General features: G+C 29.4%; 2 protein-coding genes across 9 annotated transcripts; one reads left to right on the top strand and one right to left on the bottom strand.

Annotated features, from left to right (window-relative positions):
• The first annotated feature begins 7111 nt into the window (after positions 1-7111).
• Positions 7112-10781, top strand: LOC103489950 (transcription factor bHLH68-like). 5 transcript variants are annotated; one of them, XM_051084357.1, is made up of 11 exons: positions 7117-7253; positions 7327-7562; positions 7657-7877; positions 8055-8101; positions 8185-8262; positions 8375-8440; positions 8686-8751; positions 8878-8937; positions 9150-9239; positions 9597-9644; positions 10407-10781. In XM_051084357.1, the coding sequence occupies exons 2-11, from the start codon at positions 7408-7410 to the stop codon at positions 10548-10550; spliced, it is 975 nt and encodes a 324-aa protein (XP_050940314.1). In that variant the 5' UTR covers positions 7117-7253; positions 7327-7407; the 3' UTR covers positions 10551-10781. The 5 variants fall into 5 exon arrangements, with proteins under 5 accessions (XP_050940313.1, XP_008447522.1, XP_050940314.1 ...); XM_008449300.3 differs by having other exon boundaries at positions 7116-7253; positions 7657-8101; positions 9600-9644; XM_008449299.3 differs by having other exon boundaries at positions 7119-7253; positions 7657-8101.
• Positions 10782-18473: 7692 nt separating this feature from the next.
• LOC103489949 (probable plastidic glucose transporter 3) lies at positions 18474-24330 on the bottom strand. 4 transcript variants are annotated; one of them, XM_008449297.3, is made up of 15 exons: positions 23880-24330; positions 23352-23533; positions 23173-23263; positions 23000-23067; positions 22501-22633; positions 22105-22204; positions 21881-21993; positions 21648-21741; positions 20775-20928; positions 20517-20660; positions 20361-20434; positions 19873-19961; positions 19630-19744; positions 19023-19207; positions 18474-18820 (listed from the first exon to the last, which is right to left on the bottom strand). In XM_008449297.3, the coding sequence occupies exons 2-14, from the start codon at positions 23443-23445 to the stop codon at positions 19025-19027; spliced, it is 1452 nt and encodes a 483-aa protein (XP_008447519.1). In that variant the 5' UTR covers positions 23446-23533; positions 23880-24330; the 3' UTR covers positions 18474-18820; positions 19023-19024. The 4 variants fall into 4 exon arrangements, with proteins under 4 accessions (XP_008447519.1, XP_050940311.1, XP_008447520.1 ...); XM_051084354.1 differs by having other exon boundaries at positions 23352-23526; positions 23880-24268; XM_008449298.3 differs by lacking the exon at positions 18474-18820 and having other exon boundaries at positions 19022-19207; positions 19647-19744; positions 23880-24275.
• Positions 24331-24770: the final 440 nt, after the last annotated feature.

The following is a 24770-nucleotide window of genomic DNA, read 5'->3' as shown; positions in this document are numbered from 1 at the left end:
CCAACCCTTTAAGAAAAATAATTCAATTTAATCTAAAATTAAATTATTTAGGGTCCAAAAATCAACCTCTGATGGGTATACCAAAAGCCCAATCAAAACTTACCAAAAATAGGTGAAAATGCCAAAAATAGGCTTGATGGCTCAAAATGACTTGGCTAGAGGAGAAACTGGCTAGGCGGCTCAACTGAAGGATACCGCAGCTCACAACTCGCGGCTGGAAGAGGCAGGCACGCACAAGTGAGGCTCGACACGGCTCGGATGATGGCTCGGGTTCACGCTGACAGCTCGACGGCTTCACACAGGCGCACGCATGACTCGGACTTCGCTTGCGTGGCTCGCGCTGACAGATACGGCTCACAGCTATACTTCTAACGATCGATGACGCTCGGCTTGACGAAATGGCAGAGACAACCAACTTGCACGTACGCGGCTCAGATTGGTTCGGACGATCGGCTGATGGAGACGGAGATGGCCGACAACAGATTGACGCTCGCGTGCGTGGCTCGGCTGTCATTCGACGATAACTGAAGGCGTGTACAACGAAACCAAGCAACGACTGATCGAACGACGTTGCGACAAACGACGACGTGAAGGAAACTTAGGCATTTGCAGTTGAAGACTCGCAGTGGTGATTGGAGATGCCAGGGGCAGCTAGGGTTTCCTTATTGTGTGATTAAGGTTTCTTGAAGAAGATAATAAATAGTACTTTTCCCAAAGAGCCTATTTAATGAAGTAATAATAAATTATTATTACTTTTCTTTTATCTTTTCCTTATTTCTTTTCCCCAAAATCTCATACTCTCTCTGTTCATAAAAACCCACCAAATCTTCTCTCTTTTTTTAAAACTCAAATCTTCCTCTCTCCAATCAAATCACCCTTTTTCTTTTCAAAAATAATATATAACCTTAAATAATTACATTATCTTCGTAATATAATTATTTTATCTTTAAATTTCAATTAATTATATAATCATATATAATTAATCAAATTTCTCCCAAATACAAATTTTCCAACACAAACTACTTAAAACAAACCAATTCAAACATAAATTCCAAAATCAATTAATTAGATATGCTCCAAAGTATCTAATTAATTCTAATTTCTACGAGTCAAAAATTTCCAACAATTAAATCGAATAACACCCAAAATAATCCCAACATTAAACTTAAGATAATTACGAATAAATTACCTAAATTTTAGGGCGTTACAATCTTCATCTTCAATGTGATGCAGACAAGACAATCATTAACTCATCTTCAATGCGGCACAGTCGAGGCGATCATCATCTCATATTCAATGCAAAGCAGCCAAGGCGATCATCATTTCATCTTATAATAGTAATAATAATAATAAAGGGAAAAAGTTATAGAGGGGAGGGTTGGGTTATGTAACCTAACCCTTGTTTGAGGGAAGAGTTATCATAACCCTAGTTTTATCCCCTCAACCCTTCTTCAACCCTTCTTCATCCATTCCTCAACTCTTCACCAACCCTTCCTTTAACTCTTCCTCGACTCTTTCTTAATCCATTTTTTTGTCATTTATAATTTTTATATTTATGAATTTTGTTAATTTTAATCTTTTATTTAAAAAACATAGCTTGTTTTTCAATTATGAATTTGGTATAATTACATTATTAAAATTTTAAGTTCTTCCTTTACTCTTAAATTAGGTAATTTATTGTGATTTCACAATTAAATTTTCAATTGAATTACCTTCAATCAACTATATGTTTGAATTCATATCAATATATTTGTAAAATTAAAATTTTGATATCAATCTCAACCTCGCTTTTTGTTAATTAGCTTAAAAATGGTTAAAATTTAACAAACTACCATAAATTGATTACAACAATTAGAAAACCATAAGGACTATTTGATTAAATTAAAAATTGGGGCTCTTGTAAATATGACAATTATAGTATCATAAATTAGGCCCATAGCACATCATTTTTACATTTGCAAAAATAGCAAAATTGAAGCCCAGCCCGCATTTTAAAATTATGAAATTACGAAGTTACCCTTCAGTCATTACTGATACACCAATATATACGATTGATACACAAATATATACGGCTGATACACCAATATATACGGCTGGTACATCAATATATACGGCTGATACACCAATATATACCGTTGATACACCAATATATATCGTCGATACACTTGATTTGATGTACTGCTTGTACACTTTTTTTTACTCTCTTATACTTCACTGATACATATTATTAATTTAAAACACTTGATATGTTGTTGATACACTCAATCAATTAAATACACTTGAAGCACTAAGAATGATACACTTTATATATCGTTGATACACTAGTTATTGTTTCTTGATACACTCGTAGATTTTAATACACTTTACATATTATTAGTTTGATACACTTGATATGTTGTTGATACAGTTGCTCAACTGTTGATATACTCAATCAATTAAATACACTTTGATGCACTAAGAATTATACACTTTATATATCATTGATACATGTTATATATCGTTGATACAGTTGTTATTGTTTGCTGATACACTTGATAGATTTAATACACTTAATCACTTGCTAAACTTCGTTGATACATATTATTAGTTTGAAACACTTGATATGTTGTTGATACACTTGCTCAACTATTGATACACTTAATCAATTAAATACACTTGATGCGCTAAGAATGATACACTTTATATATCGTTGATACACTTGTTTGTTTGCTAATAAATTTGATAGATGTAATACACTTAATCACTTGCAAAACTTCATTGATACATATTATTAGTTTGAAACACTTGATATGTTGCTGATACACACTGTTGATACACTCAATTAATTAAATACACCTGATGCAGTAAGCATGATACACTTTATGTATTGTCGATACAGTTGTTATTGTATATTTACAATCTTAATAACATGTTGAACATCATTATCGCCTATAGTCAACAAATTAAAACTGAAAGTTCAATACATGACTCAACCTGAATTTCAGTATGAATCAAGTTCTCAAAAGAATCAAATGATGATATCGCTCCACTAACCACAACACAATTTGTTTTGTAATCTACGTAGTAATGTTGCTCATCCCATTGGCCACTTTGAAAAACAATTACTGTCAATTTAACCATAACTACAATGAATTGCAACAATTTTGGAAAAATAAAAAACACATAGCAAGTATATTGGTCAACTAATACATATAATATAAGTATATCATACCGTTGATATAAAAAACTGATACAAATTATAAAAAAAAAAAACAGAACCGAACGTAACTAAATAAAACCAAATTGATCTACAATGTTCCTTTCGATAAAAGATATTATGAACAAATAAAAGAGATGAGGAAGAATTAATCGTAACCCTAATTTTAATAAATAATATATGAGCAATTTACAGAAATAATATTAGGGCTTCAAAAAAGGGGGAAGAAATACATACATAATTCTTGTTTTCTCTGAAGAAAAAATGAGGAGAATAGGAGAAGAAGACGAGGAGAAGATGATAAAAAAAATAGAAGCCGACGAAGAGGGAGAAATCTAAAAGAACGAAACTGAAGAGAGAAGAGAAGGACGGTGGAGAAGAGGCAGAAGAAGACGAGGAGAAGAGAAGTAGGTGAATAGGAGAAATGGTACTGAAGAAGAACGATAGAGAAGAGAAGAAGAATACGAAAAATGAAGGAGAACAATAAAGAAAAACGAAAGAGGAAGAGAAAACACCAAAGAAGGGCAATTTTGGAATAATAAAAAGAATAAAATAAGAAATATCAACCAAAATTAAAAAGTTGCTATATTTGCAAAATTGAAAATGTTAGTGCTAATATTGCTAAATTGGATTTTTATTGTGCCACCCAATACAAATTTCCTTAAAAATTAGTGGGGCTGTAATTTCAACAAACCTATTATTTAGACACGGTTTGTCTATATTTTTCCACTTTCATAATGTTGTTTTGGTTATTAAATTAAATTTGGTTAAATTAACATAACAAATCGTTTGTTACAGTGGTGGTAAGTTCAAGAATTTTTTACCCTAGCATTGTTGCAAAATGACTAAAATAAATATTTTGAAAGTATATAAATCACCGTTCAAAAGATAAAAATTAAAGTTAATATTTTAAAAGTAGATTAAAATAAATTGAAGAGAAATCTAAAACTAGATTCATTTAATTTTTCACTAGAAAACAAAACTAAAACTGGTAAAAGCGTTGGTTGTTATTTTCTGTTTCTGGTACTTCGTATATCCAATTGTTATTTGCACTTATTTACATGTTTACGGGTTGCGTGTCACATTCATAAAAATCTATTTATTGAAACGTAACGTATACTTAAAAAAAATGTTGAAAAAGAAAATTGTAGTTAAATATATTAAGGCAAATTGTTTTACAAAGACTAGGACGATTCGGTAAATTAAATATATGAAATTCATGTATTGGATTTAGAATATGAATTTTTAAAAAAATTATTTGCACATAACAATTATTTGAAAAAAGTTAAAAATGAACATCATATTCAAAGAAATTAAGGCAAATTGTTTTACGAAAACTAGAACAATTTGGTAAATTAAATAGACAAAATGTGTGTATTGGATTTATGATATGAATTAATATATATACACATATAAACAAATTTCATAACACTACCTACATAACTCTTCCCCAAACACATTTTATCATAACACTATCACAACCCTACCCATATAACCCTTCTCCCAAGCACATTTTATCACAATATTATCATAACACTTCCTCCATAATCCATCCCTCAAATACATTTTTTCATAATCCTAGATTTATCATAACCCTAACCCCCCATAATCCAACCCTTCCACCAAACGGCCCCTAAAATATGTTGAAGACATTTTCTATCTTAAAATTTTTATTATTCTCAAACTACCCCCACACATTCTTCTTTTGGCAAAATTCTCACTTTTTAAAATACTTTTCATCTTAAATGTATTATTATTCCCAAACTACCATTCAATAATTTATTTTCTCTCCTTTTTAATGTCATAATCATTCTTTTCTTTCTCTCATTCTATATCAGTGTTGTGATGTGCTTATATCAAAGTGTACTAATAAAGTATATTAAATATATCAGCATAACCTCAAGTGTATTTAATCAATCGAGTGAGTAAACATAGAAAGTGTACCAACAATAATACATCAATGGTACTATCAAATAACATATGAACTATATCAAATGTATCATGCTTAGTGCATCAAGTATATTTAATTGATTTAGTGTATTTGCAAAGTTTTTTTTTTATATCCGTGAGTGTCCAAGCTAGCTTACGTGCACTTCGACTAATCTCACGGGACAATAAGCTCGACCCTATAACATTTAAGTATCAAGGAAACTCGTAGGAAATTGATTGAGTGTATTTGCAAAGTTTAATTAGCAAGTGTATCAATAACATATCAAGTGTATCAAACCAATGATATGTATCAAATACTGTTATTTAATTTTCATTAAGTGTATCAACAAAGTATAACAAGTATATCAAAAACACGTTAAATATATCAACAACACATCGAGTACATTTACAAATCTAAAAGTAGTGCGGTATAGGATTAATTTATCAAACCGATCATTTTACTGTATCTATAAGAGTCCCAGTACATATATATTATAATTTATAAAAATGATCAGGTGTGCGACATTTAAAAATATTGAACAAAAGATGTATAGATCCAAAATTTGAATATAAAACAAAAGATAGAGTAGTAGGTGTACAATATAAATGTAGGGTTGGAGTTCACCAATTTCAAGGACATTCCTTAGCCATTGTCTTCTATTTGTCTTCCTCGCATTATTTTATTAACCCACTTAGATCTTGCACCATATATATATATATTATTATGTTATTATATTATTCTAATTTCATGTGTGAATTATTGCACAAATATATATTATACTATTAGTACCGAAAGCATATGCTTACATACCAAACCCGAACATGTAATGGTCATTCTAAGGTTTAAAGTAAATTTTTATTTTCAAAAATTAAAAAGTAAATTTTTATTCTTGAGATGTCGAACTATCAAAATATAATTCAATTGGTTAAAATATATATCATAAATTAAAAAATTTGAAAATTATACATACAAGAAATATTTTTTTAAAAGCAATTTCAATTATACTAGACTAATTATATATACACTAAATCTCCAACCTTTTGGGTACTATTTATAATTTAGTAATCATTTGGATTAACTCTTCGGTTGTTATGAACATTTTTTTCAAGCTATTTAAGATTAAAAAATATTAAAGAAAAAAATATGTTACTCGTAAGGGGTTCACGAAGATTAAGAGAAACGTAAGTTCATTTAAGAGCTTCAAGTGTTTGATAGCTAATCATTTAGTTTTCATTTTTTACCTTTTGAAAATTAAACCTATAAAATATATCTTTATTATATAAACTTCTAATATACATTTTATCAATGTTTTTAAAAAATCAAGTAAAATTTTGAAAATTCTAAAAGAAAATCGTTTTAAAAAACTTATTTTTGTTGTCAAATTTATCAAATACAGCCCTCTCCTGTACATAAAAGTAAGTTGCAGAAAAATAAAAAACTAAAACTAAAAGAGAAATTATTACCCCAAGTCCAAATTTTGAATTAAAAAATTTAATCCCTTGGAAGACCACTGCTTTAATCTTTTTCCATCTCCAAATTTCTACCGATTCATATTCAATACCTAACTTCATAACTAGATAATGCTAATATTCACCCATTGTTGAGAGACTAAATTAATTAAACACACATTTAAGGTACAAATTTTAATAAACTTCCAACCATATATCAGGAAATAAATATTTTTGGAAACCAACAAAACATAGTATATAATGCATAGAACACCCTAAGTAAATAATCTAAATAATAATAATAATAATAATAATGAAAACCCCAAAAATCTTCAAGCTTCTCAATTTATCTCCAAAAGAAAAAACCTCATCAAATTTAATGACCTGGAAAAACATCCCACTAGCTTTATGATGCTATAACTTTATAGAAAAGTAAAGGCCAAAGAATATAATTATTATATATAAAAATTAATGAAGAGAACAAGTACTTCTCTGTGAAGTACTATTTGCGCCTAGATCATAAACAATTTAACAAGTTTCCTTCAAATCTTTCCACCCCATTTGAGAATTCAAAGATATTAGAGAGAGAGAGAGAAATCTAAAGGGTTTTTAGCTAATTAGGGTTTTGTTTGGATAAATATATATATGACAAAGTGTGGATAGAAAGCAACACACAAAAGTAAAGTTGTTCTCTTTCTTTCTTTTTTTTTTTTTTTTTTCCTTTTCTTTTTCTCAAAATATATTTTTTTCAGGTGGGTTTGATTCTCTTTGAAAGCATAAGCTAAAAAAAAAGGTGATATATTTTTATAGAGAGAAATTTTTGTTGAAGAGAAATGATGGGTGGAAACCCTAGTAATTGGTGGAACATGTTTCCATCAAATTCTCCTCAATGTGTTCTTGGATCATCTTCATCACTTCCTTTGAGTTCCATGGCTGATCATCATCATAATCAAGACCCCAATTCACAATCATGGAGTCAATTACTTTTGTAAATATTTCAAATTCCCCTCCTCTATTTAATCAATTTGTTATTCTCTATTTTTTTTAAAATGAAGTTTTAAATTTTGTGTCTTTTCTTTCAGAGGTGGATTGCAAGAAGAGGATGTTGTTGATGAAGATAAGTTGGGTTTGAATAATAATTTTCAACAACAAAAAAAGATGGAAAATTTGGAAGGGAGAATATTCATTCCATTTTCAAGATTTGGAGTTGGTGATCATCATCATCATCATCAAGATCATAATAATAATGATCTTGATCATCATCATGATCAGATGAAACAAGAAATTACTTGCTCACAAAATAGTAAGAGTTTGGGATTTTTATGGAACAATAATGAAAAAGAATTATCATCACCTTCTTCATCTTCTTCTTCTTCATCAGCTAAGCTCTCTCAAATTACAAGGCCACTTACTATTTCTTCTTCTCCCAATTCTTCTATCAATAATAATAATGCTTTATTGGATTTCTCTTTCAACAAAGTTGATTCCAAAAATCAAATCCTTGATCACAATTTTTCATCTGATCAGGTAAAAAAATTATTTTTCTTCATTTCCTTAGTTTATTTTTTTATTTTATATATTTTAAAACCTTTGTGTTTTATGATCAAAAGTGTGCTAGTCCAACCACCAATGGGGGAGTGTGGAAGAAGGCTAGGGTTCAGCCTTCCTCCGGGCAGCCTCCGGTAAAGGTAAACATGATAGAAAAAAACTCTTTATATCGATTGATTTGGATTAAAACATTAAATTAAACCGCTAAAATTTATTACTTTTCTTTTCTTCTTATTTTGTGTTGTGAATCAGGTGAGAAAGGAGAAGGTAGGGGATAGAATCACAGCTCTCCACCAGTTGGTTTCTCCATTTGGAAAGGTATAATTAAACGAAAGGTCGTTGTTTTAAGATCATTTTTATTATATTATTCTCCGGTTTTTTTTCGCTTCTTCATTTCAGTATACCCAGAAAAAGAAAAAAAGAAAAAAAGATCTTTGTTTTCTTTAAGTTCATGTTGGTCTTTTTCTTCTTGTTTATAACCTTAAAAGAATACTTCTCCATGTTGTTGTGTTTTTTTTTTTTTTTCCTTTTTTCTTTTGTTCCTTTTTTGTGTTTTTTTGCAGACTGACACTGCTTCTGTCTTGTCAGAGGCTATTGGGTATGTGAGATTCCTTCAGAGTCAAATTGAGGTCAAGTTTTCTGTAAACCTAAATTGAAATTAAATCATTCCTAGTCCAAAATTTTGTGAATTTAATGATTCTTTTTCCATGTTTAGGGTTTTGTGAATTAAAAAAGAATTGTTGAATATATTTCAGGCTCTTATCTCTCCATATTTGGTCAATTCATCAAAATCCACAAAGAAAAAGGAGCAACTTGTAAGATCCCTTAATTTCTTCAAAACCCCATTTGACAACTTTCTTCATTACTCAAAAATAAATTTCCTTTTCTAAAAAAAATAAAAAAGTTGAAAACTTTGACCCAATTTCTACATTTCCATTCAAACCCCAATAACCATTTTTTCTCTATTAATTGAAAAGATATGAAAAAACTAATTATATCATGAATATATGTTTTGTGTACTTTGAAGAGAACATTAAATGATGGAAGAAATTATTTGAGAGAAGTTGAAGATGACAATAATGGAAGAAGTTGTGTATTTGCTGAAGATCTTGGTCAGGTAATTAAATATATGCTTTTATTGGATCCATCATTTGTTAAATAAAAGGGAGGACTTCAAAATATGAAAGCATCTCAAAGAAAAAAAAAAGATTAAAATATGAAAAAGAAGGCAAAAAGTAAAAGAAAATTTATATTTTATTCATAAAGGAAAAGAAGTGAAAGAACAATAAGGTTCTCAGCTTTTTATACAACTTTATCATTATTTAAAAGTTACCTAAAAGCATAATTTGTGACTTCCTAATTGTTTTGGAATCATTATTAAAGGGTTTGCTAAGAATTACAATTTTCTTTTGATAAAAAAATAGTTATATGTTTATTTTTTTTGATTAATCAATTGGCCATTAAATTATTGCAGCAGCTCTTGAATGACAATAGCCTGAAAAGAAAACTACCTCCTTCCCAGGTGTGTGTGTGTGTGTATATATGCTTTTTTAATCTTATTTCTATATATAATCTATGTGTGTGTGTGTTTATTAGCAATTACACCCCATCATTCTCATCATCATTTTTATAGGATATTATAGGCATATGATTCTATTTATATATCTAAATGTAGGCTTAAAATAGAAATCAATTTTATTTATATTTCGAAATTTACATTAGATCATCTTCCTATGTTTGAATTGACGATTATGTTTTCATTAAATATTTTCGAAATTTCTTTACTTGGTTAATAAAAAGGATCAATTTAGTGTTCAAAATTTGATAATTGGCATTTAAAGTACTATTTAGTGTAAAAAAAATTAGGTCTTTCAAACTTTGAGTACTTTTTTTATATATATAACACATTTGATACTTTTAAATTTATCATAAAGATTATTGAATTTGGTATTCATTTAGACAAGACATGATTTAAAATAGAAAATTTGAGAAGAAAAGATTGCAAGAAAATTCTTTCTTTCTTCTCTATATCAATAGTCTAGAGTAGAGTGTATGTAGCTAGGTACACTTCTTACTTTTTCTTTTTTAATTAACTTATCATAAAACAAAATCCATAAAGATACCAAAAACAAAATCCATAAAGTTATGGAATGAAGTTATAGTAAACTAAGATTAGTTTCTAAAGATGACGAAGATATAGATGTAATAATAAAAATTGGTTATGAAACAGCTGATGGGTTGTTTGTTGGAGTTAGTTTGAATAGTAAAGTGTTTTTATGGACAGGAGGAGGATGAAGAAGAAGAGAAAGCAGCAAAGGACTTGAGGGGTAGAGGGCTGTGTTTGGTACCTGTATCTTGTACACAACATGTACAAAGTGACATTAATGGAGCTGATTATTGGGCTCAAGCTTACAATCACACTTTTTAAACCCATCTTGATCTTTTTACTTCATTACCTGCCCCAAACATTGGGGATTATATGTATTCTCCATATGTTAATTAGGAGTTAAAAGCTAACTTTTTCCTTTTTCCTTTTTCTTTTGAATAAACATGTTTAAATCCCTCTTTCATCTCTTCCCCTATTTTTGTGATAAAAGTGTAAGTGGTGAATTTGAATCGTCTAAATTTGAGTTATAATTTCTTTTTTACTGTATTAAAAGATATATGAACGAACCTTCTGACCCTTAACATATTTCTATGTTACTTTCTTTGTGTACTTGAGATTATAAAAGATATTATACCTTTAATGCTTTTAAGATATATATATATATATATATATATATATATATATATATATATATATATATATATATATATATATGTCTTTCTTTGAAGTGACTTCTTCATATACCTTTGGTACACACAACTTTAGTTTTAAACTCTATTTCAAGTTTTGGTGTGTCAATGAAAATATTTTATATACAATAAATTTAAATTTTTGCTGTTATCTAAATATTATAATCCTAATTTCTACCGATAAAACCGAGGTTAAATTATATAAAATATATTTAAAATTTTGTGTCAAAAGTATTCCAAACTTTCAAAAGTATCTCTAAACTTTCAAAAATACCATTATCGTTAATTTTAGATGGAAACTTTTTGTAAATACCATTATCATTAATTTTCTATGTGTTTTATTTAAAAAAAATACACTTAAACTTTCAAACATTTTTCAAAATTATTATTAAACTTAAAGAAAATGTCAAAAAAAAATATATATATATATAAATACTATTGAGGTTTAAATCCTATTTTGATCCCTAAACTTTGTGTCTTATTTTATTTTGGTCCCTGAACTTTTAAAAACGCCTGTTTTTGTCCCAAAACTTTTGAAAACAACATATTTTGATCCTTGCAGTTAATGTTCTGTTAACTCATTAACGAAATGATGATGTGACTTCTATATTTAGATGACCTACGGTATCAAATAAGATAATCACTCTTAATAACATATCTTGAAGACAAAATATGTTATTAAGATTTTGATTATCAAAAAATTGATGTTTTATCAAAGAATTCAAAGGCATATTTTCTTCGAGATTTTAATTATCATCATTTTGGCGTATTATCATTCTACTTCACTTTCTCAACTCAATTCTTTCGGTACCTCAAGTTTAAGGTTTGTGATTCAGTGTAGAAATATTTATCTATAATTTCGTAGAGTTTATTTTATGTACATGTGTCTTACCTCTTTTATTTTTCTAGTTTAGTCCAAGCTTTTAACGCAAATATATTAGTTCTATTTTGAATATATTAGTTCTATTTTATTTTATTTTATTCAATGTTATTCTTTCATTCTTTTGATTTGTTTTAAGTTTTTAATTTGAAAACAAAATTAATAAAGGGTGAGGAGGGAAGGGGCTGTGAGAGTTTTTTTTTTTTTTTTTTTTTTTTTTTTTTTTTTTTTTTTGCTTGCTTTTAGGAAAAAGTAAAATTAGTTTTAAATTTAGTTTATCTGATTTAAGTGTGTATGACATAAAAGATATATATAATAAATTAGTAAGATTTCTTGGTTATTTATCAATTTAATTAATATGATGAATTTAGAGTCTAATAAACCAAATGTATCAACTACACTTGTTAAAGAGTCGATGAAATTTTAACGACGAGACCAAATAAGTATTTTTCACAAGTTCGAGGACCAAAATAGACAATTTTAAAAGTTTAAGAACCAAAATAGAACAAAGTACAAAATTTATGGACCAAAATAAGATTTTAATCTACTATGAATGAATAGAAATTGTTAACGACTTGTATAAATATTTATAAACTTTCAAAAGCTCCGTTTATACCCTTACTTTAAAAAAAAAAAAAAAGTAAAAGATTAAAAGTAAAAAATGTATTACTATTTACCTACACTTCATCACCTCATCAATCTTTTTATGACCTATCACTTCTCAATTTTCTCTGATTTTTTTCTCCTTACTAAATATTCAAACTTTTGTTTATCACGTTTAAGATAGATTTTTCCTGTTTAGTTAAGTGTATAGATTATAACAAAATAATAATAAAAACACTAATGAAAAGCCTCACGAGTACTTATATGATTTTACATGATTATATATTAGTAGTTAAGTGTGTGATAATAGTCAAATACGTCCTTTCTGCATATGGTTGTTTATAGTCTTAGTAAGTTTTAACATGGGATTTTTATTTTTGGAGTTGTATTAGATGTTAAACTTAAAGTTATAGTTTATATTTTGTTGAGACAAAATTGGTGTAAGAATTTAAAATTTTGAGAAAAAGAAATAAGAGTATCTGTATGAAAAGACGATATCTATGTAATTTGTTCTCAACTTTGATTCTTTTTTAACTCAATAAAAGTTTAGACAAATCAATTATTATATTAACAGAAGAAGCATTTAGGTTTATATATACCGACAACAATGTTTTATTTGAAATTTAGGGATATCTTTTAAACAAAACATTAATTGTTTTCATCCAAAACCAATGACGATGGTATTTTTAAAAATTTAAGGGTATTTTTTAAACTTTTGAAATTTTAAAGTTATATATATTTTATACGAAGTTCAAAGTTTAGGTGCACTTCGTATAATTTAGCTTAAAACTAAAACCTGAACTTCTCATATATCGATTAAATAATTTTATATGCATGACATTTAGATTTATGATTGTCGCCACATACCCGAGACGACGCGGAGTGACCGACGTCCTTGAGAAAGGTTTAATTTTAAAAACGAAAAAAGAGGAGTCGCCACCAATCTTTTTTACGGTGTGATTGGACACCGAAATAAAGTGAATCATTTTAAATAAAATAAAAACTGGTCTACGAAAAGATTAGAGTTGAGTTTGGGAGTCATTTGCGTACAGGGAAGGTGTTAGCATCCCATAACACCCATTTTAGAAAACGGTGGCCAAATTTAATGTCTTGAATAAAATTTATTTTTTTTAAAAGAACCATGTCTTATTTCATTGCTCACCACTCCAATATTTGGAGCAATGATCCCATAAAATAAGTAGAATACACACATTAATTAGACTATTGTAGCCACTTAATTTTATCCTACATTTTTTTATTATTCTTTAAAATATTAATTGTAGCAATGGTTAAAATATTTTATTCATTTATTTTGTTAAAAAAAGAAAAATGTAAAATCTTTTTATAATAATATGAAATCTTATGCTTTTTTAATCTTTTTATTAAAATGGAAAATAAAGTCATTAAAGCAAATTAATTTATTTATACAAAATCTCTCTTCATTTATCATATTAGGAAAAACAAAATAATTTATTTTATACAAAATTCTTTTAATACCATATTTGATTTATCTTTATCACTTTAGGAAAAAAGCAAAAAATTTATTTTGGACAAAATCTTTCAATATCATATTTTTACTATTTTAGAAAAAAAGAAAATTAATAAAATTACATAATATCTAATTTGATTTTATACTTATTAAATTTTTCTAATTTGTGGCACACCCTGGGTCTATAAATAGGTGGTTTGTCATTTGAAAAAAGGGGAGAAGAAATTGTTTTAGAGAAATTCTTAGGAAAAAAAATTGTTTTAGAGAGAATCTCTACGAAAAAAAATGTTTTAAAGAGAATCTCTACAAAAAAAAAATTTAGAAAATCTCTACAAAAAAAATGTTTAGAGAGAATTTGAAGAAACGTATTCCTCTGCAAAAAGGTGGGTCATTAGCTTTTTCGCTTTATTCTTTTTATTTTTATCTTCATATCGTCGTTTTTTTTACCCTAATTCTAATCGAAGGAAAAACTTAGTTGGAGGTTGCATTAGGTAGAGTTTACTCCCAATGATCCGCACAACAAGTAATTTTCTTTGGGATTGATTTCTTATTTTGTTCTCTTTTTAAACATGGAGAGAAAGAAAAAAATGTATAAGGAATTTTTTTTTTCATTTTACTACCTTTTTATTATCATGCTAAAAAAAATGTCTTTTAACATTTTTCTTCTCTCTAAAACAATAGCGAAAAAGAAAAGGTTATAAACAAAAAATTCTTCTATTATTATCATTTTTATTATTATTATTATTATTTCTTCTTTTAGGGTGGCGGCAAACCTCTGTTTCTTTCTTTCTTTTTTTTTAATATATTTATTTATTTATTTAAATTTAATTTTATTTGTAATTTTATTATTATTATTATTATTATTATTATTATATTTAACTTTCTGTTTGTTTTTTATTTTCTATATATAACTTTATTTATTTATTTATTTAGTTTTTTTATATTTATGATTTTTTTAAAACTTTTTGCTATTTTTAATCTTATACCATTATCATTCTTTCCTTTCATAATTTTTTTTATCTCTTTTAACTTATTATCATCCATATGTCTTCCTTTCTTCACTTATTTATTTAATTTCATTTTTACATATTCATTTATTTATTATTTCATTTGGTCCTTTTGTTTTCATTTTTTTCTCTTATTTTCTTTATCGTTATTATGTATCTTTTCTTTTCCTTTTCTTTTAACTTATTTTTTTATTATTATTGTTATATTTTGTATATGCATACATTGATATCTTAAATTATTTGCCTAATTTATTGTGTGGTATATTTGTTATTTCTATTTGACTTTCATTAAAAGTTTCTTGAAAATTTTAAAATACTTTTAACCATAATTGTATTTAATTTTGAAATCTTTTTTTAAAATTTTTTCTCTTTAAACCTTTTAGAATCTTTTTGTTTTTTTGTTTTTTTTTTTTTTTTTTTGCTTTAAAATTATTTATTTTAAAACTCAAAATTAAATAGATATTCATAAGGTTTCCTAATCTACATTTTTTTATAATAACCACGTCGATTTCGATAAAAAAATCCTCCGCTAGAATCTAGAAATTTCTGGAAGTCCGTTATTTCTAGATTCTTGAGGTGAGGGATCAATATCTTAAGGAGTCCGAGATTTGATCCCAAGAGAAAATATATTTAAACAATATTTAAAAAAAAACTTTATTCAAAGACTAGCCTATATAGAATTTGAGAAATTGTAATAATTTCTCATTCTCTTAAGGTGAGAAATTTTTCCTCAATATAGTCTAATTAATGGGTGTATCTCACTTATTTTATGGGATCATTGCTCCAAATATTGGAGTAGTGAGCAATGAAATAAGACATAGTTCTTTTAAAAAATAAATTTTATTCAAGACATTAAATTTGGCCACCGTTTTCTAAAACGGGTGTTACGGGGTGTTAACACCTTTTCCGTACACAAATGACTCCCGAACTCAAATAACGCACCTTTTGTAGAGAAATACGTATCTTCAAAAAATTTCTGCAGAAGTTCTCTAAGTGGAAAAAGTTCTCGTAGAGATTCTTTCTAATATCTTTAGAATTTCACTAAAACAATTTCTTTCTCCCCCACTTTTTTCAAATGACAAAAGACCCTATTTATAGACTCGAGGTGTGCCACAAATTAGAAAATTTTAATAAGTATAAAAATCAAATTAGATATTATGTAATTTTATTAATTTTCTTTTTTCTAAAATAATAAAAATATGATATTGAAAGATTTTGTCCAAAATAAATTTTTTGCTTTTTTTCTTAAAATGATAAAGATAAATCAAATATGGTATTAAAAGAATTTTGTATAAAATAAATTATTTTTCTTTTCCTAATAAATTAAAAGAGATTTTGTATACATAAATTAATTTGCTTTTTTCCAAAAGTGATAAGTCAAAAATGATTTGAATTTTTTTAAATAATAGATATTCTCATTAATGACTTTATTTTCCATTTTAATAAAAAGATTAAAAAAACATAAGATTTCATATTATTACAAAAAGATTTTACCTTTTTCTTTTTTTAACAAAATAAATGAATAAAATATCTTAACCATTTCTACCATTAATATTTTAAAGAATAATAAAAAAAATGTAGGATCAAATTAGGTGGCTACAATGATTTATAAATATAGTATCCAATAACATATTATTTAAATGAGAATTCGGATTCGGATTTAGTTCCCAAATTCGTATATAAAAATCTAAAATACAGTTATGTTTGCATGGAATTTATCGTTTGTAAATGCATATTTTCGGATTCACAGTCTACAGGCCCAAGCCTCCTATATATTGATAGAATAGTAATCATCAATTCGATCTATACTAAATTGTGACTTACTTCTAACATACGTACAACTCAACTGACGTAAACTTACACCAATCAACCTCGAGAGTAAGCACTTCACAACATATATGGTCCAAAAATAAAATAAAAATTGTGGGATTGTTCTCATCTTTAAACCAAGGAAAGTAGAATAATCATTGATCTTTGTGCTTCTCTTACCCTTCTAATAATCTTTCCATTGAAGCTTGTTAACTTATCTATTTAATAGAGAGCTGTAATTAACATCCTAACATTGATATGATGATAAATTACAAAATTAAACTTAACTTGGAACTGAAGCATGGACTCTACAAATTTCAATCATTCTATAAATGGCTGATGTAACTTTTTAGTTCATTTGGGAGAATTTCACCTCACAAACATGGGAATATTTTCATCCATATGGGCCATGAGGGATGCAATAACCAAACATGGTAAAAGCATTCCATACAAAAACTAAAAGTATTCACGTTTTAAAAGTATTCTTGAACTCTTTAAAAAATGTTTACAAACCAAAAATGACGAGAACAGTTAAAAAATCAAAATCATTTCAGTTGGTGTTGACTTGGCTCATATGTGGCTTAAATATGACCGATTTGGTTAGGGTTTTAATTTGTTTCAAAAATAGCACCCATTAAAGTCTGTTGGCTCAAAATAGTCTTAATTCCCACATGAAACTAACCCCAGGGGTTTGAAGAAAACCAAAGGGACGTATGATGTCTTTAAGCAGAACGATCCTCACACTAGATTTCATTGGAAAAGGCATCTCTGAAAAAGTAATTGGTTAGAGATTTTATACTTGAAATTGTAAATGTTTGTTGTTTTACTGGGTTGATTTTATACTTCTATTGTAGATGTTTGTTGTTCTAATGGGTTGGTTGTTCCATCTTTCACACAAGATTTGTTCCATGGCATTTCCCTCCACTCATCTTTCACAGGGTTCACAAATCACAATCTTTCCCTATTTTTGTTCTATTCCCTCTTCTAAATTGAAAAAAATATTAAGGTTTCATGTGTCTACTAACGGCAACAACATTTTATTCGTTTTATTAATGGTAGAAATATGTTTTAACAAATTTTTGAAACATCTTACATTTCAAAGGTATTTTTGACACAACCCAAAATTCGTTTCAAAAGTAGACAAAGGATATTTTTTATAGTTTAACGTAAATAATAATACTTAACAAGTAAGGTGGAAGTAATTCTTATAAACTTTCATAATTGTTTTTTTTTTTTCCTGAAATGTTGAAATTCTATCCATATACTTCTAACAACAGTTGGAGAGATTCACAATACCAAAACTTAATTTCCTTCTTCCAAATCATTTTGATTGTGACATTTCAACCTAAATAAAACGAACAAAAAAACTTTAATATTTTAATCTTCAAATCAAAGCCATTCAATCGGATTCCAATAAACGAATCTGGAAAAAAGCACAATCTCAATCAAAATCCTGACCACATTAAATCAGGGCTACATTCCTAGACAATGATGGCCCAACAGCAACATAATAGGTAATGACAAAAAATAAGCTACACCGCAACCACCCAATAGTTGTCCCTTCAAGTAACAAGTCATATGAGACATAGTAACTGACCCAAGAAAGAAACAACAACACTAATAATAATAATTTGTTATCATTAGTTTCACAATTTCTCATATCTCGGCCAAAACTCAAATCTTTGGATAAGATATGTGAATTGAACACATCGTCACTCAAAACAATTGGATGCATGTTAAAAATATGTTTTATAAGAACATGCAGCCTTGTGAGAACTCATATAGATATAAGCTGTGAAGGTCAAAATTACATAAATAATCAATTAATAGAGAAATTCGATCTTTGATCACAGGTATTTGTCATTTGGTGAACTTTCTTTTCATTATCAAGGAAAAGAAAGAGAAAAACAAAGATTATATATAAAGAATCAATGGCCTGAATAGAGGTCAAAATATAAGACAGCCTTGAAGAGAATCAATACCATTCTAGCAAACGACCAGGTAAAGGCCTTGAAGCTTTAAATTCCGAAGTTGTTCTATGCTCTTGTAAAGTTTCTCACCTCAAACAAGGGATTGTGCTAAATACATGCAAGATATTTATCTGTTTTTTTTCCCTGAAAAGAAGAGTGTGAAGATCAGCAGAAACTTATATCAGGATTCAGAACATTCCATAACTTTCCTAAAAGAAAAATTATGAATAACATGAAGATGGAATATTATGAGTTCAAATGATGGTGAAATTAACTATTGTCGTTTGTCGTAATATAAGAAGAAACAAAGAAGAGGATGATTTCATCCAAGTATATCAAGTAGTACCTCTACTCTAATGGAAGAAGTGCCATTTCAATTTCCTGAAGTGATTTTCCTTTTGTCTCCACTACATTTCTCTTCACAAAAATCACTGATATCAAGCAAAATGCACCGAAAATTGTGTACAGGATCTGGGCTCCTATTTGCTCCAGTAAGGGCAGGAAGAGTAAACCGACAAAAAAGTTAATCACCTGTTCATGTCCCAACCAGCAAGAATGTGAGATGTCTACAAGGTTTCTTTTTCCTTAATTTCACAACTTTTTCTTGTTTGCATGAGAGAAGACGATAAACAGTGAAGGAAGCACAAGCACAAACCAAACTAAAATAAAACATCCAATGAAGTTCTGTAACAATTCTGTTTCTGTGGACAGAAAGTAATCTAGTGAATGTTTAGCTGTTCCCACGAGTATTATCACATAAGAATTTTATTGATCTTCTATGTTAAGTATCTATACAACTGCTTCTTCTTCTACGAGGTTGGGGGTTTCCCCTGTAAATTTTGTTCCAATTCCAAGATTATAAAACAAAAATCAAATATGGAAGCAAAGAACAAAAGCACCACAGCAGATAAATGAACATCCTAACAAAGTCATATCAGGTTCAAACATAGTACCCAATGTACCGACATACAAAATGCCATTGCTTTTGCTCGAATTTGACTAGGAAATATTTCTGATAGGAGGAGGCTAGGAACAGGACCGGCACCAAGGGAAAACGTCAGAACAAACCTGCATAAAATTCATCTTGTGCAAGTCAAAACAAACTTGGTTATAATGTTCTCAACGGAACATTCTATATTCAATCATCTAGCTGGGCAATCCAAGTTTGCTCGACTATTAGGATGTTAATTACTCACAATAACATGCCACCAGCAGACAGATAGAATGCTTCAGTGCTGGATGGGAATGAGCTTGCTCCAAACACTTGGAGGCCAATTGACACTACCTGGAACAAAACGGCCTAATGTGAACAAAAAAAAAGTACCATTTGCATGTAGAAAGTAAAACCTAATTGAGGCTACACTTGAAAGAAATTTGCAAACAATTTTTAGTTTTACCTAATTTAATGATCAGTCTCATAAATGTTACATAAGTGGTTCGTGACTTCACTTGGGACCAAATGATGCTTTAATGAGCATAAGTATACATCTGTTTTGATTACATAATACACTTAAAAGAGGTCCTATAGGAACTTCCTAAAACAAAAATATTGTAACAATATAAAAAATAGAACTGGAAAAATATGATCTAATATTTTAGTTTGAAATTTTAGTCTCACAGTTTTTACCAAGACATCCTTCTGTTCCAAAGAAACTTTTTCCTGCAAAAGCACTAGAATAATTACCATGCCTGAAAAACTCCCAAGAAGCAGCACCCTTCTTCCAAGTTTATCCATCAGTATCATTGCAACAATTGACCCTGAAGATGAGAATAAATAAAGTATATACAAGCATAATCTCATAGCGGAACTGGAAGATGATCCCAGTCAAAGCGAACATACCTAAGAAGTTTGCTACTCCTATACAAATATTTGCACGATCTGAAGGTACACCAAAACTTTTGAAGACAGAAGAAGAGAAATAGAAAACAGCGTTTATGCCAGAGAGCTGCTGTAAAGCAAAAAGGGTTGAACCAATGAAAACCACTGCAAAATTTGACATGTAAATGTAATAATTTAGAGAAAAAAAGGTTTCATAAAGAGTTCAAATTAAAGTATGTGAGAAATTATTAACTGATCAGTGATTACATTGTATGTTACCTTTGAAATGGCGGCCATGGAGTAACTCTGATAACTTTACTACGCCTGAATCATCTCCTTTGTCAGACTTTGACAATTCTGCATATGCATATTTAACATCTGCGCCTCCCAAAAGCTTCTCAAATTCAGCCTCAGCTTCAGCAGTTCTTCCACTCTAAAACAAATCCAGAAAAGTTAGAAAGAAATTACTTCAGAATGGAAATAGGAAATGGTCCATGAAAAGGAGAGCATGAAACAAAATACAGTAGCATGTGAAGGGATACTCGATCATCAATTTTGTTACTCATCTGATAGATCTCATGAAAGATCAATACAGAATTGTAGAAACAGAAAATCATTTGAATTTGGTATGGAACTTGAATTTATCCTGAAGAAAATTTTCTATGATTCTGAAATTATACGCACCATGAATAATAATGACAAAGGGCCTTTAATGGTGTAACTATTATATCTTGTGGTGTCATATGGAACTGAACTAATTGACGGATTGAACCATACCAGTGGAAGAAATAACAACTAACAACTAACAACTAAATGAAGTAGGATACGAAGATATGAAAACCTTGAAATGTTTACCAACAAGAGCAAGGAAGAAGGAAGAAAGCAAACATAAGGGGAAAAAATGTTAACTAACTCAGAATTTCTGGGAAAATGACTCAAATACAAGATATATCACTTAACCATGGCATGACATACCCATTTGCAATTAAATATGTTTATGTTTGGGGGAAGGAAACAGGACCTGTAATTCCTTAAACTTTCTTTGAACTCAACCAATTTATAATCTAGCATAGCAAGTGAAGAAAGTGAACTCTCAAACACTAATTGATAAACTTCCCAAGAGGCAATGGAAATTATGCATGGGATTATGACCTTGAAAAGCCAGTGAGGACTTTCTGCTGAAAACTCCATCAAAAGGGCAAGTAAAGCAGCAGGAATGATTGATACCCAAAAACAAGCCCGCCACCTGAGAAAATCTTATAGTCAGGAGAGCTTTGATATGAGCTGACGTTCGTAGAGAAATTGAGAACTGCCCACTCTAAATAGATATGAAACAAAAACTTTTATGTAGTCTTCAACCTCACATTTTCTCGGACATTACTTACCAACCTACTATTCCCTTCGCTTGAAGTCCCATAAATAGGGATCCCAGAAGACCGAGACACGATGAAATCTGAGTAAAACTCCCAAAAGTTCCTCTTACATAAGCTGGTGATACCTGCTCAAAATGAATAGGAAATAACTAAAAGAAATGCAAAATTGGAGGCAAGATTTTAACTTTAATACCAGAGTATGGAGAACTATACAAATTTATCAGGCTATTACGTACCTCAGAAACATAAAGTGCTGCAACAGCTGGCCCAAGTCCCATCCCAGTTCCGACAAATAACCTACCAAGAAGCATTCCCCATAGATTTTGTGTGGTTGCACTACAATCATATTTGTGCATAAAAAGAAGGTTATTAACAAAACTGAATTAATTTGTGATAGATACAGTAATGAGGTAAGATATGTTTGAAACTTGAAATTGGGAGAGATTATTAAAATGACCTGAAGGAGGTGGTACATATTTGTGACGTTAAAAATGTATTAATTGTAAAGTTAAAATGGAATGTACAAGAATCAATATGGTAAATAAACGGCCTTTAAATCTTCGCCAAATATTAAGAACAAATATGGTTCCATGGGGTGGATCACACAGGAAGATGCTGCACATAATGCTCACCTCATTGATGCACCAATTATCATGGGTAATGCACAAAGCTGCAATGCTCTACGACGCCCTACCCCATCTGCAATCCAGCCACTGAATAGAGATCCAAGAAAGGCACCACCTAAACATGTACTCACTACGAGACCTTTATTCAAAGAAAAGATTAGATTGCTCTTGTTAAACACAAATAAAAGTACCAAGGCCCATTTGATAACCCTTTGGTTTTTGAAAATTAAGATTGTAAATGCTGCTTCCACCAATGAGTTTCTTTGTTTTGTTATGCACATCTTTGGGATGTTTGTAAAATACAAGCCAAGTTCAGAAAAGAAAAAAGAAAGTAGTTCTTAAAAAAAAACTTGTTCTTTTACTTTCTTTTCTTTTTTCTTCTTGTAAATCTGACTATAAATTAAATATTTTCAAAAACTTTGGTGTATAATCATGAGAAAACAAGTACGATTTCAAAAACCAAATTGTTATCGAACAAGTCTAAAATATATGTTTTGGTAATCACCTTCGGCCAATGTACTCCCACTAAAGGCAAGGTCCAGAGAAATACTCTCTAAGGTTTCATTAACTACACTGCATCATCAAAGATAAACAACTAATTGATTAAATCAATTTGAAAACTACAATGGATAAAGAACAGTAAAATGATATATGGAGTGGTGATGATTGAGGACATACCCAAGATGGTAGCCAAACAAAAACGAAGCAAGAGTAGCTACAACTACATGCGGGAAGGGGCGTCTCCATGAAGGGTGTCCAGTATATCGCACTAAAACATATTGCGTAGTCAAGCAGTTAATATAGTTCCATACAACAAAATAATCATCAGAATCTTGACACAGGCATTGCTACCACACCTGAACTCTCTTGTTTATCGTAAGCATTTACGTGGTCCTTTGATGCTCCACGTTTGTACGTGGAGGATATTTCCACAACATGCCGCCCCCTCATGGCGTAATTCTAATTATCAAGCTCAAACTCGAAACCAGATGTAGAACAACTGCCTATTACGAACTTGGTAACTAGTAAGCCCTGGAGACTAAAACAGCAACAGAAAAACCGATAAGAGATCCTGAGTTTCATCAGGATGTCATGCTATCATGTCAATCTTAAGCGCCCAAAGGATCGTATATTTCCAAATGGAGAGTAACAATCATCAGAGACGACAAAAACCTCATGAATTTAGAGGATCTATCAATATTTTCAAATACTTCAATACAGATAAATCCGATCAATACAAAGACAATTGACCATTTCAACAAAAAAAAAATCACCTAAAACACAGAAAATGTATCCAACACAATTAAACAAAAATCGGAAGACATGAGCAATCAAATACGAATGATCCAGAGATGAAATCATAAAGAGGTGAGGAGTAAGGTTACCTTTGAAAACCGCAGAAAAATAAAGCGAGAAGGCAGAGAAAGCGACTAAAATGCAGCCGAATGAAGCAAAAGCGGATTGAGGAAGGACGATGAGGGATCGAATCGAAGAGGAGGAAGTGGTTCCAGCATTGGAAAATGAGGAAAGGCGATAGGTGGCATGTAATGCAATAATGGAGTTTGAGGAATTTGAGTAATGGTTTGGGTTGAGTGGTAAAAGAAGAAGCAAATGGGTGAGGAGGAAGAAGGGGGAAGTGATTCATGTGGTGATCTTCGGGAAGCTTGTGAGAGCTCGGCTCGTAGGCTAACACCTGTGCTTCATTATCGGAGCTGCCATTGATCATCTGTTGTTCTGCTCAGATTAAGCATCTTCTCGCCCAATATTATTGCGACACCTTCAATCACAATGGCTGTTCGAGTCAATAATATTCCCGCCATCAAATTCTATACTAACTAAACAAATATAAGAAATCAAACTTTTAAATACAATAATACAAGATTTCATGAAGTTGTATTAATACTTTGAAATTATTACGACCATCAAAAATTATATGTGAACATAACAACTATTGTCTACTCATTTTCTAAATTCTTTTTAGAATTACAAATTTACCCTTCAATACACAAGTTTTTAGGGATGTATATGGATGTAGTTGGGGTTAGTTTGAGGATGTTTTTTTGGACTAATTCAAAAATTCAATTTCGTTGGATTGACAACCCAAAAGACTCAAATAAAGTCTCAAAACCCAAGTTGAGTTGTCAGGCTATAACTTATTTTTTTCTTTTTAATTTTAGTTTTGTAAGTTTATATACTGATAGTACATGATGAATAACTAAAATCTCATTAAATTTAAATATAAAATACCCAATATCTATGATATTTAATACAAATTT

The sequence above is a fragment of the Cucumis melo genome, chromosome 4 (genome assembly GCF_025177605.1).
Source record: "Cucumis melo cultivar AY chromosome 4, USDA_Cmelo_AY_1.0, whole genome shotgun sequence".
In the NCBI taxonomy this organism is placed as follows: Eukaryota; Viridiplantae; Streptophyta; class Magnoliopsida; order Cucurbitales; family Cucurbitaceae; genus Cucumis; species Cucumis melo.
This window is presented reverse-complemented; position numbering and strand designations above follow the sequence as displayed.